General features: G+C 33.0%; 2 protein-coding genes and 2 long non-coding RNA genes across 28 annotated transcripts in view; 2 read left to right on the forward strand and 2 right to left on the reverse strand.

Annotated features, from left to right (window-relative positions):
• LOC117214342 (phosphatidylinositol-binding clathrin assembly protein LAP) overlaps nt 1–14,399 on the reverse strand; it is a 31,923-nt gene extending 17,524 nt beyond the window's left edge. For 14 of the 25 annotated variants that reach the window (XM_033460381.1, XM_033460359.1, XM_033460357.1 and 11 more), the window contains exon 1: nt 13,748–14,399. In XM_033460381.1, the coding sequence (XP_033316272.1) occupies nt 13,748–13,877 (130 nt within the window). In that variant the 5' untranslated portion in view covers nt 13,878–14,399. The remainder of the gene's footprint in view (nt 1–13,747) is intronic. The other 11 variants (XM_033460380.1, XM_033460372.1, XM_033460376.1 and 8 more) reach the window with 1 other exon arrangement.
• Nucleotides 1,946–4,636, reverse strand: LOC117214345. The gene is made up of 3 exons (XR_004488835.1): nt 4,342–4,636; nt 3,271–4,277; nt 1,946–3,202 (listed from the first exon to the last, which is right to left on the reverse strand). It is a non-coding gene; the product is annotated as an uncharacterized LOC117214345 (long non-coding RNA).
• On the forward strand, nt 4,451–5,744 carry LOC117214346. The gene is made up of 3 exons (XR_004488836.1): nt 4,451–4,540; nt 4,816–4,961; nt 5,030–5,744. It is a non-coding gene; the product is annotated as an uncharacterized LOC117214346 (long non-coding RNA).
• A 1,518-nt stretch (nt 14,400–15,917) lies between the features above and the next one.
• Nucleotides 15,918–16,911, forward strand: LOC117214344 (protein KRTCAP2 homolog). Its single transcript, XM_033460384.1, has 3 exons — nt 15,918–16,070; nt 16,322–16,540; nt 16,616–16,911. The coding sequence occupies exons 1-3, from the start codon at nt 16,067–16,069 to the stop codon at nt 16,786–16,788; spliced, it is 396 nt and encodes a 131-aa protein (XP_033316275.1). The 5' UTR covers nt 15,918–16,066; the 3' UTR covers nt 16,789–16,911.
• Nucleotides 16,912–16,942: the final 31 nt, after the last annotated feature.

The following is a 16,942-nucleotide window of genomic DNA, read 5'->3' on the forward strand; positions in this document are numbered from 1 at the left end:
CTTTTCTAGTAAGATTACTTTCTCTACTTTTAATACTTATTCAAAATACATTAGTATTAATTACAATAATATATATTTACAATAATGTATTACAGTAATTTATTATACAGTATATTCTACGTGAAAAGATAAGGCAAAAATATTTTTTCGTATAACGCTTCATTTTTGAGAAAATTGAACTTATACAGATAAGAAGATCGACTGCCTTTTTTCTTTTCTGTTTTTAGTTTAGCTCAATGAGGATAATTTCTTCTTCATGTTAGAAGTAGACACAGTATATGCACACCATAGTAAAGTTGCGTAAGATAGAAAAGATGACGTGACAAAGAATCTTCATAAATAGTAAACCAAGGATTTTCTTTTACTTCTCCCCTGAGAGGACGACCACCCATAAGCTTTCTCATTGTTCTCGGGACTAGTAGCAATTAAAAGAAGACCAAGATTAGTCATTATCTCTTCCAAGCCGTTTCCAGTGAAACCATCAAGGGCTATCTACCATCTCGACAGAGTACTATCGTTTCTTTCTCATCCCGACAGGTTACGCTATTGATCGAACCGTTGTTTTCTACCATAGCAGATGAAAAATCTCGCGGTCTGAGAAACTGACCTTCAAACGAAAGAGACACTTATTCTATTTTACATTGCCCATATATATATATAGGATCTGTGTAAAGAAACACGGAACAGAGCATAGAACTAGTTTTCCGCGAATGATTCATGGCTTCCAACCGCGTCTCCCCGTCCCATTCATTCTCTAAACACGGAATGGAACGATCCGTTTATTTGAACTGAAATATCTTTCTTAGAAGACGCCGTTCCACCACTTGGTATGGAAGCAAAGGGATCTAAAATTAAAACACTACGTCCGTATCGGCAAGAACGCATTTTATGATGGTTTCCAATGGCACAATAACAATTAGAAGGTATAAGAAAGAAGGTATAGTGGCCGACAAAGGGCTATAGATCGCCAAGCGGTTTTGCAACCGACTTCTAAGAATATCGAGCACACCACGTGCGTTCCTTCCTTCCCTCATCGAAATCTTCCGCTTCGATTACTTTCTGTTTTCTCCGGCGTTGTAAAAGGTCTTCGAACGTCTTACACAACTTTTATCATTGTTTAGATTAGATTTTATGTAATCTGAGAGCGCAGAAGTGCTGGACGCGATCTTTCGCGTGAAATTCTTTGTTTGTTTTCAACGAATAAAAGTCCATCGTAGCCGTTGCCAAAACGGAAAGCATGTCTCGGCAAGTGCCCGACCTTGTCACGCTTCTTCTTTTCTAATAATGTACTCTCGAATACAGACCGCAAGCCGTCTCCATTGAGTAGTGCTCTTTGCTATTTATAAAAGGCACAAACCACGCAGTTTAGTGTTTACTGTTTGCATTCTGCCAGTGGTGTAACAAGTGCAACCGACGCCATTCGTCTATATGTATTGTACATGTAACAATCTGGTAGGCAGGCTAAGGAGTATAAGTGAGATCTTCGACACGATAAATGCGCTAATATTCTCTACACTGCAGTCTTTTCCTTATGATTCTAACAGTGCAAATCAATTTTATTTCTTCCCTGCCTTTTACCTAAGATTCTAATAGTATATCCAAATTCTGACATCTGATCTTACATTGCACTTTAAAATGTTTTATGTAGAATATTAAAGTATTATAAAATACTTTAAAGAATATTCTTCTTCTAATAATAATATTATAGAATATTATGATCTATTTTGTTCTATTGGAATAATAAAATTCAATAAAATAATATAAACAAGGAATGTTGTGCATTTATTATTTTCTTAGAAAACGAAAGAAACCTTTGGGACAACCTGATACAATATTTACTATAAACTACGAATTCTTATGTATATATAATATTTAGTAAGTACACCACCCTTACTTGTTTTTATAAAAATACGAATTTGCAGAAATATAATATAATTCTTCTCACTTATACCCGCCCCCAGAAAGTAGTCAAAATATAGGTTAGGAATCTTCGAATTGAATTAGAAAGGAAACAGGTGGCTCCCTAAAATAGAAATCATGTTAGAGGAATAGTTACAGATTCAATTTGAATGGATTTAGCAAAACGCGAGAAGATTAAAGGAAAGAGGAAACAAGACTTATCGTTGTCCAAGGTTTTGAAGAGGCACCGCTACCTACTTGTGATATCAGGTTCCACGACTGTTTATCTGTTCTCTACAAACCAGGAAAAAAGCTACACTTGAGCTAACCAATATGTAAGGCAAATACAGAATAGAAGTTATGAAATTCTTCCTAATTCTTCTCAATTAAGTCCTATGGTTGACAAAATTCTTTTAAATTTGTTCAGAAGTATTTCCAAAGACACCTGTTTAAGTATAGGGTTGTCCAAAAGTTCGTTAATTTTTATTATAGATTTTTATCAAATAATAAAACATTCAAATATACGAATACTATCCTTAGAGAATCAAACTGAAAATTTGTTAATAAAATAAGTCTCTTTTCTTCAATGAGATGAACACTTAACCTCGTACATCCAGGAAATTTTGAGTCATGGAATGTTCACTTCCATTTCTATTTATCTCGAGTTACTGAACATAGCGCAATTTCAACGTTATTTGTTCTAGTCTTTATAAAACTTATTCAGAAGACACAAACAAGAAATGAAATACTTTAGAAGCTTGTAAAAGCTATTTGAAAGAATTAATTTTCGATAAAAGATGAGAAATTTTTGTAGGAGAGACTGACGAAGTTACAGATGGCAAAAATTCAAATTCTCGATGGATCTTTCCTAAATTTCGCTAAGAATTTTCTTAATATAATATGCTTAGCACGTTTTAAGTTACCAAAATAGCATCTACAAGTATCTTGCAATTGCCTAGGAAGGAAAGCTTGCCATGTATGCACAGCCTCGAATAAAAATCGATAGAAAGAGACCCATTCCGCCTCTTGTTTTCGAACTGACTTTATAAATAAACAACGAGAAGCACATTGTGGCGGGTATCGTTGATGGACAACATGTTTATAGCCGTTGGAACAGAGGGAACTTGATGAATCGAACAGTTGTTGAGAAGAACGGGAGATTGGTCGTTAAATGTAGCGAAGAACGCAATCATTATCGGAATTTATCTGGAAGTTGAAGGGGTGTGCATGCTGAGATGTTTCTCCCGAGAGTCCAGACTCGAATGGGGGGCGTCACCGATAACATGTTTTGGTAAGACGATAGCTGCAACAAGCGAGGATTATCAAAATGAACAAACTTTCATATATTGCAAAATAGGAACATCTGGTTACCTCGACCTTGCATCATTCTATTTCTCGCATTTCGTTGTACAAACTTTCTGTCGGCTCCTGATGCGTTTCATATTTTCAACGACGATACAAATACATATTTTGGATAATCTAGTCCACAGTTGGAGAATAAAAATAGAAGATTAGAAGAATAGAAACTTAGCTTTGTCCCCAACTGTATGAATTAGTAGGCTGGTTCATATGAAGTATGAAACATTTTGAAATTTTGGTAGTATTCTAATGATGATTATGATGATTCGATTATGATGATCGTTAGGCTGACGGATATTTATGCAAATTTTCATGGTGACAAATGAAAAAATGGAATCTAAACAGAGATTTCCATTACTTATTAAATATCATAATGAGTACTATGGATATTCTATATTTGTGGCTTGTTGCAAGAAGTACCAACGTCAGTATTTATGAAGTTAAGATATTAACACTTAAACATACGTTAAAAAATTCATGTTCAAATAACATCCGACAGAAAAGTTTCTGCTGTTTCAAATTTCTTTTCTAATGCAAAAACAGACAATCTTAAAGCTTATGCTATTCGTGTTTTTTATGTTGACTTTGGTATTTTTAGCAGATAGCTTATTTTATGAAAAATTTTCAACAAATGCCATTATAGTGATTCCTAGATAGAATTTGAAACTGTCGTTTTTTTTATATAAAATATAATCGCTTAGAAACTCAATACCGGGCTTAACTCAATTTTGCAAAAATACGACAATGCCACTTCTTGCATCAAGCACACGATACATTTGTACATATTACGCGATTTCTGTGTATTCCTGTGCTTCCAGATATTCCAGATAATAGGATAAAAATCCACGTTAGTAGTAACAACGTATTTCTTCAGTTTTATTCATAAATTTATAAATCCCACATAATCGGAAAGAAAATTCCAGTGGTTTCCATTTATATATATCTCTTATCCTTTCGCCGTCTTGCTATAATTAGAAAGTATAGTACAATCTTGTTTCCAGGAACGTCGGTGATCGTTTCTGCAATAAAATTCGAACGATAATTTGTATTCTATTTATACGAAATATTTTTGATAAAAGTTACTTTAGAAAGGGTGATCTTCCATAATTTTAATAATCACGCTGCCAGGAATTACGTAGATAACGGCGACAGTAGTGCAGTCCAATCCAATCGCGACATCTAGCGTATAATTGCAGGAATTCGAAATGGAACTGTCCGAAGGACAATGATTATTACCCAAGGAGGAAAAGGAGCGTGCGAAGAGACACAGGAAATATCGATGGTAGGTATCTTCGAGACTGTTGGTCGTACAATGCCCGCGAGCAAATTACACTTTGCAGATAAATTATACGACTTGACGTGTCTTCGAATAGATTATCATAGGCACTTTCCATTGCTGCACGTTTACGTGTCGAATTAAGAGAATTACGTAAACTGTCTTTACCATAATGAATGATTTTATCCCGGGTGAATGAACAGCAATTTATCGGAAAATTCGTTTTTAAGGATAAAAGTAATCTTAAATTAAATTTCCTATAAACGTATAAAAATCCCCAGTTTAGTGACAAGCAAGAAGCCCCACGAATGGTGCGAATCACCTTAATTTCTCGTTTCTCAATTTCTGAATGACGGTGTGATTAACGACGAGCACGATAGCGACCACGGGGATCTCCGTAAATATCTATTCATCACGTTGAAATTACGTAAGAAGCTTCTATTAACAAATTGCATAAATCATGACGTAATAATTAAGATCCCCCTTTCTCCCTAGGAAAAAGCAGGCTGAGCCGTTGATAATCGACTTTTCTTGAAGGAAGGCGAGGTTAGCTATAATCAGGAAAAGAAATCATGCCAGTAATTGCATTACTGGTTTACTACGGCAAAATAATGTTCATCGCCAAGAGAAAATTTGTTATTCTTATACGTATTACTTTTGATTTTAATTTTATTATCTAAGATGTTTTTTTGGTTAGCTACGGACAGGGATCCAGATTGTGCAACTTGTGAAAGAACGATGATTGATAATTATGCGGTTTATATAGACTTTCCCTAATTTTCACTATGTAATTCTCTTTTTTTTTTTAAGCTTTCTCTTATCATCAAAATACGAAATTTCAATGGGTAGGGAGCTCGAGAAATGAACCTACGTTTTATTATTTTATTCAGGAAGAGTCAAATTTTAAAATTTCTTCCATATTTCGTCAAACTAAATAAAGATATATTTTAGATGTACTTATGCTACTTTTTAAGTTTAATTCACATAATGTTTAACGTTTACCAAAGAAGGTTGGGTTAAGTTTTAGTAAATTTATTTAAACGCGCGTTTGAATGAATGAAAGTATGTAACCTCGTTACGTTTAAAGAATAGTTGGCCCAAATCTAACCTAATCTAACGCAACATAATCTGATCTAACCTAACCTGACCTAATTTTTTTTTAATAAATTCCGACCATTAAATAGTTAAAAATAATAAAGCAAAAGAACATAAATTTAAAATCATTTTCCTTATTTCATCAAAAAAGAGTAGCAACATTTGATGTAGCGAAAATTGGAAGAAGTTACTGAATTGCATAACTATAAATTATTTAATATCTAAAATGCAAATATAATCTTGCAGTACAAATTTAATTTCCTTTATTTCAATTCTTCTTGTTGCGTATAAATTTTTTAAACTACCTGGTTTAATAACTCTTTAAACTGGCATGTACGAAAGACTAACCGATCAATCAATTTCAAACAAAGCCCATTCACTTCATTACAAATCTCTCCAAGGAACGAACATCAAATTTCTCTTTGTTTGTTCATTATAATATTTTCTTAACTCAATTTGTCTGTCCCGATCAAAATAAATTTTTCTTTCGAACGTTAGAACTTTCCAATTTTTCATTTTTCTCTTTCGATAATAGCTTCAATCCCAGCGTAAACCACCGAACTTTAAGAAAATTTCTCCTTCGCGTTCTGACGACTGCGACAGACGCTGTACCACACGTCAATAATGATTGTCGAAAATGACCGCAGAACTTGTATAATATACGATAAATTACAAGAAGAACTGAAATAAAAAAGATGCATTTATACTTCAAGACTATCCATTTACATCTCAGAAAGATCTAACCCCATATAACCAATAATTAGCGTAAAAAGAAGTTCATAAAGAATACTTGCTTTTATTGTTGCTATACCAGAATCCCTCCGCCCCTGAGTCAATAGTTATAAACGACATACGAGGACCAGGAAGAATCGAATCGAATCGAATCGAATCGAATCGATCGTAGAACCGAGAAGATGTAGATAGTCGACTAGACGGTACTTCGCACATGCCCACTAGCAATGCATGCTGGGTAGCTTTCGTTCGAGATTCCGTCTATCGATCGGCCGTACACTCGATTACCAGCCGATGACCTCGCGATCGTTCTGATTGCATGCCCATTCGGAGGCCACGGATGATCAGTTGTCGTGCTAAAGATAGCACCATTCTACGTACTGTCGATGAAATTTGCCATCAAGAGACACGAAATATGCACACATTTCTGCTCTCTCTTTTTATCGGAAACCTTTCACCAGTAAAATATCAACAATCATAGTAATAATTTATCGTTTGTAATCGAGATATTTCTGGATCGTCAAAAGTTCGATACTGTCTCATGAAATACTTTTTAAATATACAAGTGGTAAATATACAAGCTTGTTCACCCCCTCACTATCAAGCTCTCACGCATATTCACATCTAAATTTAGTATCATCGAAAGTTACGGCTATAATTAAAGACAACAAAAAATCTACTATTGCGACGGCGTTAATACTGTACGTGTTTGGTCATTTAAATTTTTCACAAATGCATAATCACCCAGAATTTAATAATAGGTTATGAAACGAAGAAAAAAGTGAATTTCTAGTTTTATTGTTGAGAGCAGTTGTTCGTGGAAATTTTTCCGAAAGAAAGGACGAATTCGAGCCTGCTGAAGGTTTAGTCGACAGGAATTCGTTTCGCTATCTAAATTAGCAGACCGGAAGAAAGACTGCGAGTTCCGTTCCGTTAAAACGGAAACGCGCTCTTACTACTAACGAAATATAATGTTAATGTTTTCGCTCACCAGGGGTTGGCTGAAACAAATGCTACTACGTAAAATAATAAAACGACCATTAACTTTGCAATGCGTTAAAATTAGACAAAGTATCACAAAATCATTCATAGTGCATCGTGATCCAAGAGAATTGAAAAATTAAATTTCAAAAATGCCAATTATTCTCCAAAATATTGTGTAATTTGATTTCCTTTGCTGTCTCGAATTCTCTTGAGTAATTTCTGTCCTACAAAAGTGGTTTCTTCAATAAGAGTGACTCGTGCTTTTCAAGTTCTTTCCTCTTTTTGTACGTTTTAAATGATATCGCACAAACATATTTAATAACTAGACTGCGGATGTCTATGCAGTTTTACATTTTTACGAATATGCCTATAGAAATAGATTCTAAATGGAGATTTGTTTCGTTTATTAAGCATTAAAATAAGTATTTTGCTTTAGGTATGTAAAATAAAAATTAGGAATTAAAAAATTAGATTTCCCAAAAATGCATAAAAGTCTGTGGTGTATTAATAACATATAAATTAGGTTCCAAATTTATTGCAACAACATATTCAGTGGCCATTACCTATATGTATAAATAAATATGTGTACACGTACATAATTTCTTAATTAACCAAAAAACCATTATGTATTTGAAACGTTTCTTATTTTCTATGTCATAAAGACAAAATGACCATAAAAAAAACAGGCAACAAATTACGTTATATTAACGAAACATGATGCAATGGTTATGAAATATATATATGTTTCGTATATATATATATCCCGAGAATTTCTTTCTATATTTCTTCCTTTTCTTAATTCGGCTGAATCAATTAGAAATAATTCGATACGATTGAAAAGTGCAAAGACCCTACGTCACGGTCTCCGACGAGGGTGGGCTTTCAAATTGGAACAGATACAGGTCACACCACCTACACATATATCTACAAACCTTGATGCAACCCATGCGACAGTAGAATCGATAATCACGAGGAACTGGTGCGGTTTCCTATCGTTTCACGTATAAAATTGCGTATTTTCCTGTCGATAACCAAACTTTTACACGATCGGTAACTGTCCAACTCTAATTAATGGAAGGAACGCGACATAACGCAGGTTATAAACATTCACGTCACCCTTAGTCATCCTACGTCATCCTTAATATTAAAATATTCCACAGGCCATTTTCGTATTCCACTATTATTTATAATCTAGAATGCATATTCATAACCTAAAACAATCAGCATACACTGGCTCACGAAGATATTCCAACACTTATACAAATCCTTTATGAATATATCATGTGTGTTATACGAGACATTTTCAAATTCCATTAATGCTGTAATGAGATCGATCCTTACGATTATATTGGTAAAGTTTTAAACGAATCTGACAATGCACATATTAAGTTAGGTTTACTTAGGTTTTTCTCATATGGTACTGAAACCTCACGTTATATACATATGTATCTAATCGAACCAATTTTCTCATAATTCAAAACTCTTTCCTAATAACTGTTTAGTTTCATTGTTCCAGAATTGTATCAATTCTAAAATTCAATAACAGGACTGTTATACATAGTTTCTTCAGTTAAAGTTTGTTCTAAAATAATTATTACATTAGAAGATTATTTAAATGTAATACAGAAAATCTCTGCCTCTACCAAATGCTAAATTCCTTTCCAGCAATTTTTATTTGAATGTATATATACAAGTTTTTCATACTAAGTGCGGGAAATACTTTCGTAAGCAAGCTGTATATTCTATTAATTTAAAGTCGGTAGTCGAAATTAGAACGATTTATGTATCAACAAAGAAAAAAAAGTGATTTTAGCACGAAATTTGAATTCTATCGTATCATTGTTTAATAACATTGTAAATGTAACAGAGGTTATAAAAGGGCAAGAAATGTATTTATCGATACGATTGATAGGCATAGAAACATAATAAAGTTCCCATTCCCGGCAACATTCGAAGAACGTTATGTCACTAACAAGCTTCGACTTCATGGCAACATTCATAAACCGATAATATCGTAACAACAACTTCACGCAGGAAGCGGCGGAAACTACTTTCGCACGAAACATCTGTTATCAGTAGGATCCAGCGTTCAAAAACTTTCACCATTACTTAACTAGAAATCTCGATCAATTCCCTTCGAATATTTTGCAACGATATGTACATATATTGGTTTTCATGTAACGATCGACTAAAACCAATTTAAACCTAGTATGTAGATATATGAACTCTATATTGTTTCTGAACTATAGAGGTTATGTTGTTAAAAAGGCCTTTTATATCGTTAATTCCATATTATTAAAAAGAATTCTCCATAAATTTTGCAAATTTTTGTTAATACAAACATTTCACGGTTATAGATGGCACTTATTCCTGTTAACATAATTGTAATGGGCGTGTATAGGTCGGCAAGTACTTTGCCAACAAACTATACAATCGATACCAGCAACTCGCGAGCGGTGTGGCTATACGAGCAAAAAGTCTACTAAGTCAAGTTACTTGTTTTTTCAATAAACAGTAACGATCGTTATCGGTGTAACGGTCGCGAAGGAACGTAACTCGATACCGTGATAGTTATTCAAAATTTCTGATGACGCAAACCGAGTTCTCAACTCAGCGGCATGAAATTATCCAACATTCAACATCTATTAATATTTTCATGCATTTTCATTTCTTTCTTCAGCCGACTAATCGATTTCTCAATTTCTAGCTCTTAGTAGGCGTTAACTTCCCCGAATAGAAACTGCATGAAATATGAAAATTGCCTTTAGAAGTTCTTAACATTAGGTGCAATACACGTGTGATGTACAGTTCATAAGATAAGAAATGTAAAAAGGTACCAAAATTTGGTACAATCGTAATTTTATAAAACTGATTTACATTTACTAAGAACAATAAATAAATAAAATATATTCCATAGAATATATGATTACCAATATGACGAAAGATTTTTAGTATAAGAGTTATTAGAATTCAATTAAGAATATCAATTTTGTCTGTCACTGTCTGTACATATGTCGAATGACCCATTAAGGTTTTTATAACGCGCTAGAGGACTTTTTTAGAATGAGTCGTCATTTTCCCGATATAGAAGTTCAAAGTTTCAGTTATATAAAACACATTAAATACATGAAAATGAAATTCCTATTTTGTTTACAATTTATTTCAATTTAATGAAATTTTGACAATGCAGATAATTCCTAGAAATGTTCATGCTTGATTTTAAAATCATTATAAAATAAAATAACAATTAATTACGCTATAACAATAGTGCCAAATTGAAGAAGACAAATAAAAAGTGTGTACATATTTATTAGTATTTTATATAATTATAAAAAGTAAACAAAAAGTACAACTGAATAGAATGGAATTAAATACACTAGGCCTCAAACACGAATATCTGAAAAACCCTATTAGAGCTTTGCAGCAGTAGATATGTACATATGCAATGTTCCCAATAATCACAATACAATTGTTACGGAGATGATTTCTATGTAAAAAAATGAATCGAAAAAACATAAAATACAATTTTTTTATAGCTCGCGACGTTTCGGAAAAAATGAAATTTAAAAGTATTTGACAAATTTTATTCTGTATTTTCGTCCTATTTTTCCACGTAGAATCACCATTATGCCGATTTTGCTATGATTACTGGAACACACTATATAATATATTGGGATACTAATATCCCAAATTTCGAAAAAGGATCTCCACATTCATGGCTTGACTTCCTCTCGTTAAAACCTTGTCGATCAAGGCACTTTCGTCCGCGCAACGCCTCGAAATGGAAAGTAACCCGTTAACGTGTAACGGACAGAAACACACTCACATACACACGAAAGGTGCGCGCTTCATTTCTCGTACATCAGACGTGACTAATGCGGTAACGTCAACACCCAGACATTGGCTTAGGTTCATACACCTTGAAAAACCGTTTGATCTCGAGAAAAAAATGCAGATATTCCCGTCGGAACGTGATTCATCTTCCGGCCAGTCTACGAGTCGCTTTGTATGTAACAATAGTTGACTATACACGCTGGCTATACAAGAAACATTGGTACATTAACGTATTTAATATAGTAGCTAGACTGTAGATATTTATGCAAATTCATATTCTTATAAATATAATTGGGGAATATGTACGTTACCTAACCTACAATAATACAACAAAATATTCTAATGAATATATAATAAATTATGACATAGCTTCAACATTTAAATTAAGACAAAAACAAAATATACATGCACAAACTTTAGAAAAGATTGAGATAAAAACGCTGATTCTCAATACAATAAAGAAATACATATATATGCAAATTAATTAAAGGAATGAAACTTATGTAGAAAATTGCTTAACCTACTAAATATTATAGAGAGTATTATACTTTAAATATTTTATATACCTTTACAAATTATGTCCACTCTGTGGATTTTTGCACCTTCAAATTTTTAATAAATGTATAAAAATCAATTGAGATTATAGTAGTATAGTGTATAGTAATGGTAGAATGCTTTCTTGGGAAAGAAAGATATGTGCCAATACTTTTTGTGGCAACTGTACGTCTCACTGATACTCCTCCATGCGAGGACTAATGTTTTCAGAACAAGGTCCTATCCGAGGACCTATCCTCTCACTTTTTTCATGTAACGGAATTGTTTGAAATGCTGTTAAGTTGAAGATCCAAAACAGTTATATTTAGCTATATCTAATTATAATAATTATATATATTGTATATCTATATATAGCGTAATTATATCTCGATTAAGTCATACGAACATTGAGAATTTTTATACAAATTCATATTTTTGAGAATACATTTGAAAAAATCGAAAATTGTTTCACCTACCAAGTACATATTGTACAAAACACTATATTATATCTTATATATTTCCTCATATTATGCGCGTTCTACGAATTCTGCATTTTCAAATTTCCCATAAATTTAAATTCTTCATAACATTCCATTTTCTTAAATACATAAAAATTCACAGCCTAGTTATATGTCATGATATAACGAGCAAAACATTGCGGACTATTTGCATTGAAAATTTGGCTAAAAGTCGATTTCGAAATTTATGCAGATAATGAATCGCAGAAAGTTTGAATTTCTAAAATAGGTTACGTATACGTAAAGCAACATATTAGCGACTTGTTTGCTTGCAGGTGCATGATTAAGCTTGAAACGACTCTCAAGGGGTGTAACCTAATGTACAGCTTAAACCACATCTATTCAGGGCCCTTATTCCTGTATTAGTTATCTATTTCTGGTAATTGATATTTTAAAATGGGCCATAATTTGACAATATTTATTAAAAATACAGCGTTCCAACTAGGACCACGCGGAAAAACTTAGCATATGTTAATAATTTTTGTGAACATGCCAAGACAATTATTTGCAATAGGAAGGCCAAAAAAATATCTAATCTATAGACCTAATTGAAATACATTCTAATCAAATTAATAAACAGATAGCGTGTACAAGATATAAGAAATAAATTTTCAAACTAAAAAATATTTCCTCGTAAAAATTAGCAGTATAGTTAGTAGTTAATTCGTTCTTAATCCACGCGTATTCTGCCCTAGAATATACTATACCGTAACTTTTGATTTTTGTAAAATATTATATTTGTACACTTTTCTCTGACAATTCACTAAAAATTTCTTAGTCCATGAAACTTATTAACGTTATCTAAATCACTCACACCATTGACAGTTTTTTAGACTATGAAATTTATCAGTGTTGTCTAAATCATTCATACTATTGACAATTTATTAATTCACGAAGTTTACCTTATTTTAATCGGTCTAAAAAATTTAGTAACGTAAGCGATTGACGACCATCGTGACACTAAACGTGCTAAACGAATATGTACCATTCGTCACCGTGAAAATCCTATGTAAAATCACCTCGACTAAATCCGATTCACCTAAGACCTAGAACATTAATCCCATCCTTTCAATGCAAATAACTAGAGCGTGGATATTTACGCAAATTCATATTCCTATGAATATAATTTCAAACACAAAACCTAAACTGAAATGTCTTACTTACTGAATATCGTAACAGATGCCCTTTGCCTATTTCATACAGTGACATGTAAAGATCTTCGATCAGAATGAATTTTCAATTCTATATTCAAAAAGTAATTTTAAGCAAATTGGTAAAAGAAGGTATTACAATACACAAGTACCATTATATAGTTATGCAATATTACTTAACAGTTTTTTAAAATATCGCTTTTGAAATACCAAGTGAAAGATCTATCTGTTCGGATACTTCTACACGCCCCAGTATATTTTTGCCTACGATATACATTCTGTACATTCTTCAACTTCCAAATGTCCCATAAATACATAGAATTCCTTAGTCTACAAACACATAATTGTGTCTTCGGAGAACTTACATTCGAGATGCTTCTTTTTGGGTCCTATCATCTCCTCGGTAGTAGCTTTGCAGACAGCCTTAGCGAGACCCTGACCGGCGATGCTGTGCCTGGCTGCCAATAGCCTGTCGTTGATCGTCTGTCCCGCCATACTGTCCCTGTACTTCTGTCACACTCGAACTTTTTTTCCTCTAAAGCTCACGCACCTTTCGACTCTCTAACTACTCTCCTTCTCTGTCTCTCGTGTCGTACTATCTATCACAGTCAGGAACAGTTCTGCAGCCTCGACGATAGTGTCACACGCACACCACCACAAACTGGCGTTTCAACCGACACGAGAGTAAAACCTACTCGAGAGCACCAACAGGGAATGAAGAGTTATGTGTAGAACGATATACGTAAAGATTGCGAATATACATGCGTGGAGCCGGTTCCCGTTGGTTCAAGTAGTATTTCCCTCGATTTCGCGACCAACCGGCCTGGCCTCTGCTTTTTGGTGTCGCGAATTCGATCGAGCCAAATGAGCTCTCTCGCGCGCGCGTAAAGGGCTCAGCTGGGCGAACGACAGCTCGGCTCACGGCGACGACAGAAGGCTCTCACAACCTGCCAAAATGGCGACCCGGACCTCCTACTCCTTCGCCGGACCGATCACTCCTGACAGCCAATCCTACTCCTTCTCCGCGAACACGGCCTACTACCTCTGACGTCATACTGCGCTAGTCAAATCAACTTCCGTGAACATATACAACACTGCTTTGATAACTGGCCGCAGCTTGAGACGGAATTTGGTCAGATATTGAAGCATCTGTTTGAATTGAGAAACAAGATTGAGCTTTTCATTAACTTCATAATGCTCGTGCCTGTGTGAAATATGGACACAGCTAACAAATTATTTTTTCGTATTAATTAACAATCACATTTACGTATTTATTAAAAACGCTTTCCTTTACTTTTTACGTCCTACCTAGCATTTTACATCTGATTGTATTAAAAATACAAAATATAGCATTAAAATTACAAAAAGTATGTTGTTACATAACCAAAACGCAATTCTGTCAAAAAATTTATGTATTTTTAATCGATTTTAACGCATCCATTCTAATCATAACCTTAAATATTTCATTCATTCAGAGCATACATTCATTATAACAATAGCTTACGAGATTCTACATCAATATAAAATTGATAAAAAGATAGAAGTATCTGATTTCAGATATCTTATTTAAGATATCCGATATAAATTTATGTTTAAGTTGATTGTCGGGATTGGAAATGAGATGGAAATGGAAAAAACTGCGAACATGTGGTAGGGATAGTAGTAGTCAGTTTACAAGGCAGGATTCTGGCCACTTAATGAGGGAGTGCTATGGTGCGAAATTTTGATGAAAAGATATCTTTAACTCGAATGTTAAATATTTTAAATATTTATAGAATATTATGGTTGATTTATTTTCTCGATCAATTTTGTTATTTTTAATACTGTATAATTTGAATAATACATTATTTTGATGACAGTTATACATAAAATGAGAGATGTTATTCTTATTTGGAAATAGTTGCAGAATTTTACAAGGATGATGAAGAAAGAATAGTAAAAGAATTATTAATTAAAATATCGATCGAAAAGGGAGTCTCCGTAACAAGTTCAAAATCGATAACAACGCTTCCATCCCTGCGCACGCATATTTCTTGCCAAGTAAACCATCTAATGTATATCATACCAATGATTAGATTGCAATAATATTGTCCTTTGTTCTAAATATTTCGACAATCTTTATATCTGTATAATTTGATGATGCATTTTAGCAAACTAAACATTTAAATATGCGAGAGAAATTTCGACACGTTCTAGAGAGAAAATGTCACTAGACTATTTAATCCTGCACTACCATAATTCTTCACGACCGCAGCTAAATTTTTAAATAAATGATGATTTATCTGGAAAATAGATATTTGAAAATATCCCAATGAATTTTTCCAGAATTTTTCACACGACTTATATACACATTTTTTGAACATTCAATTTCATAATCCTAAATTATATATTTGAAATAACGTTCCTTAAAAATCTATTATTAATCTGCAATTATACAAATTGTAAATTAATTAAGAAATCTATAGCTACAGAGAATATAGATTCTTAATTATTGTCCTAGCCTCTGTCTTAGCTTGTTCAACGCTTCTTAATTTAATTAAATTTTAAATTTGAGGGACTTTAATGCAAGTAATGTTGGTATGTCTTAGCACATTGTGACAAAGTGACAACATAGCACTGTGCTGAAATTGAAAGATCCACGAATCAATTCGAACCGGTTCTAACCACAAAAATTTTCTTTAAAAATGCGTACGTATAAATTTATAAAGCACTATACTTCAAAACATTTATAGAAATCTTTTTTGCGTAATATATTGATTAGAGTGATTGAGAGATTGATTGAGTAGAAATATTAAGAGAAATAGTATACTAGACTTTCTGATTAGTTAATATTATAGTCACATTCCTATCCCAATTCTTCTAACGTAAATTAATTTTCTTCAAAATAACGATTTAAGTAAATGAAATATGGAAACAATATGTTTTCTTTTACTTTTCAGCTGTTAGTAGCGGAGTATCGTTTGTGTTGTCATCTATTTTAACAGTTCTCGTATTTTCGGGAATGCAAATATATAAAGCTTCCTTGGCATCGTCACAGGTTTATACAATATTGGGAGGATATATTGGATCTATATTGTTTTTGTGTGTATTAACTGCAATAGGAAACTTGGAAGCAACAATATTTGGTAAATCTTTTCAACAAAAATTGTTTCCTGAAGGTATGTTACTTGATGTTGATATTAAAAGATCAAATATCACTAATTCAAGATAATAATCAAATTTCCTTGTTACAGTTATCTTTTCATTGATAATCAGTTTAATTGCATCAGGTCTAGTACATCGTGTGGCAATTACAACGTGCTTCCTGTTTTCTATGGTTGCATTATACTATATCAATCGAATTTCCCAAGAAACATATGCTGTTCCAGTACCTACAGTCTCAGTTCACACAAAGAAAAGAAAGTAAAAGAATTATAGAAACTCAGAGTAATTTATCAATCATTACACTACTGCACTTTTAAAAAATTAATTATTCTTGTAACTATTTTAACTTATGAATCTTTGCATAAAATTGTTTTGTTATTATTGACTCATAATTAATTATTTCCCCCATCCCTATA

This window comes from Bombus bifarius, unplaced genomic scaffold (genome assembly GCF_011952205.1).
Source record: "Bombus bifarius isolate JDL3187 unplaced genomic scaffold, Bbif_JDL3187 scf7180000009200, whole genome shotgun sequence".
Classification (NCBI taxonomy): Eukaryota; Metazoa; Arthropoda; class Insecta; order Hymenoptera; family Apidae; genus Bombus; species Bombus bifarius.

Bases quoted from the DNA above. Each gene is read 5' to 3' on its own strand.
- LOC117214344 (XM_033460384.1), top strand. The intron at 16,541-16,615 runs GTATGTTACTTG...TCCTTGTTACAG, and splicing joins ACAAAAATTGTTTCCTGAAG to TTATCTTTTCATTGATAATC.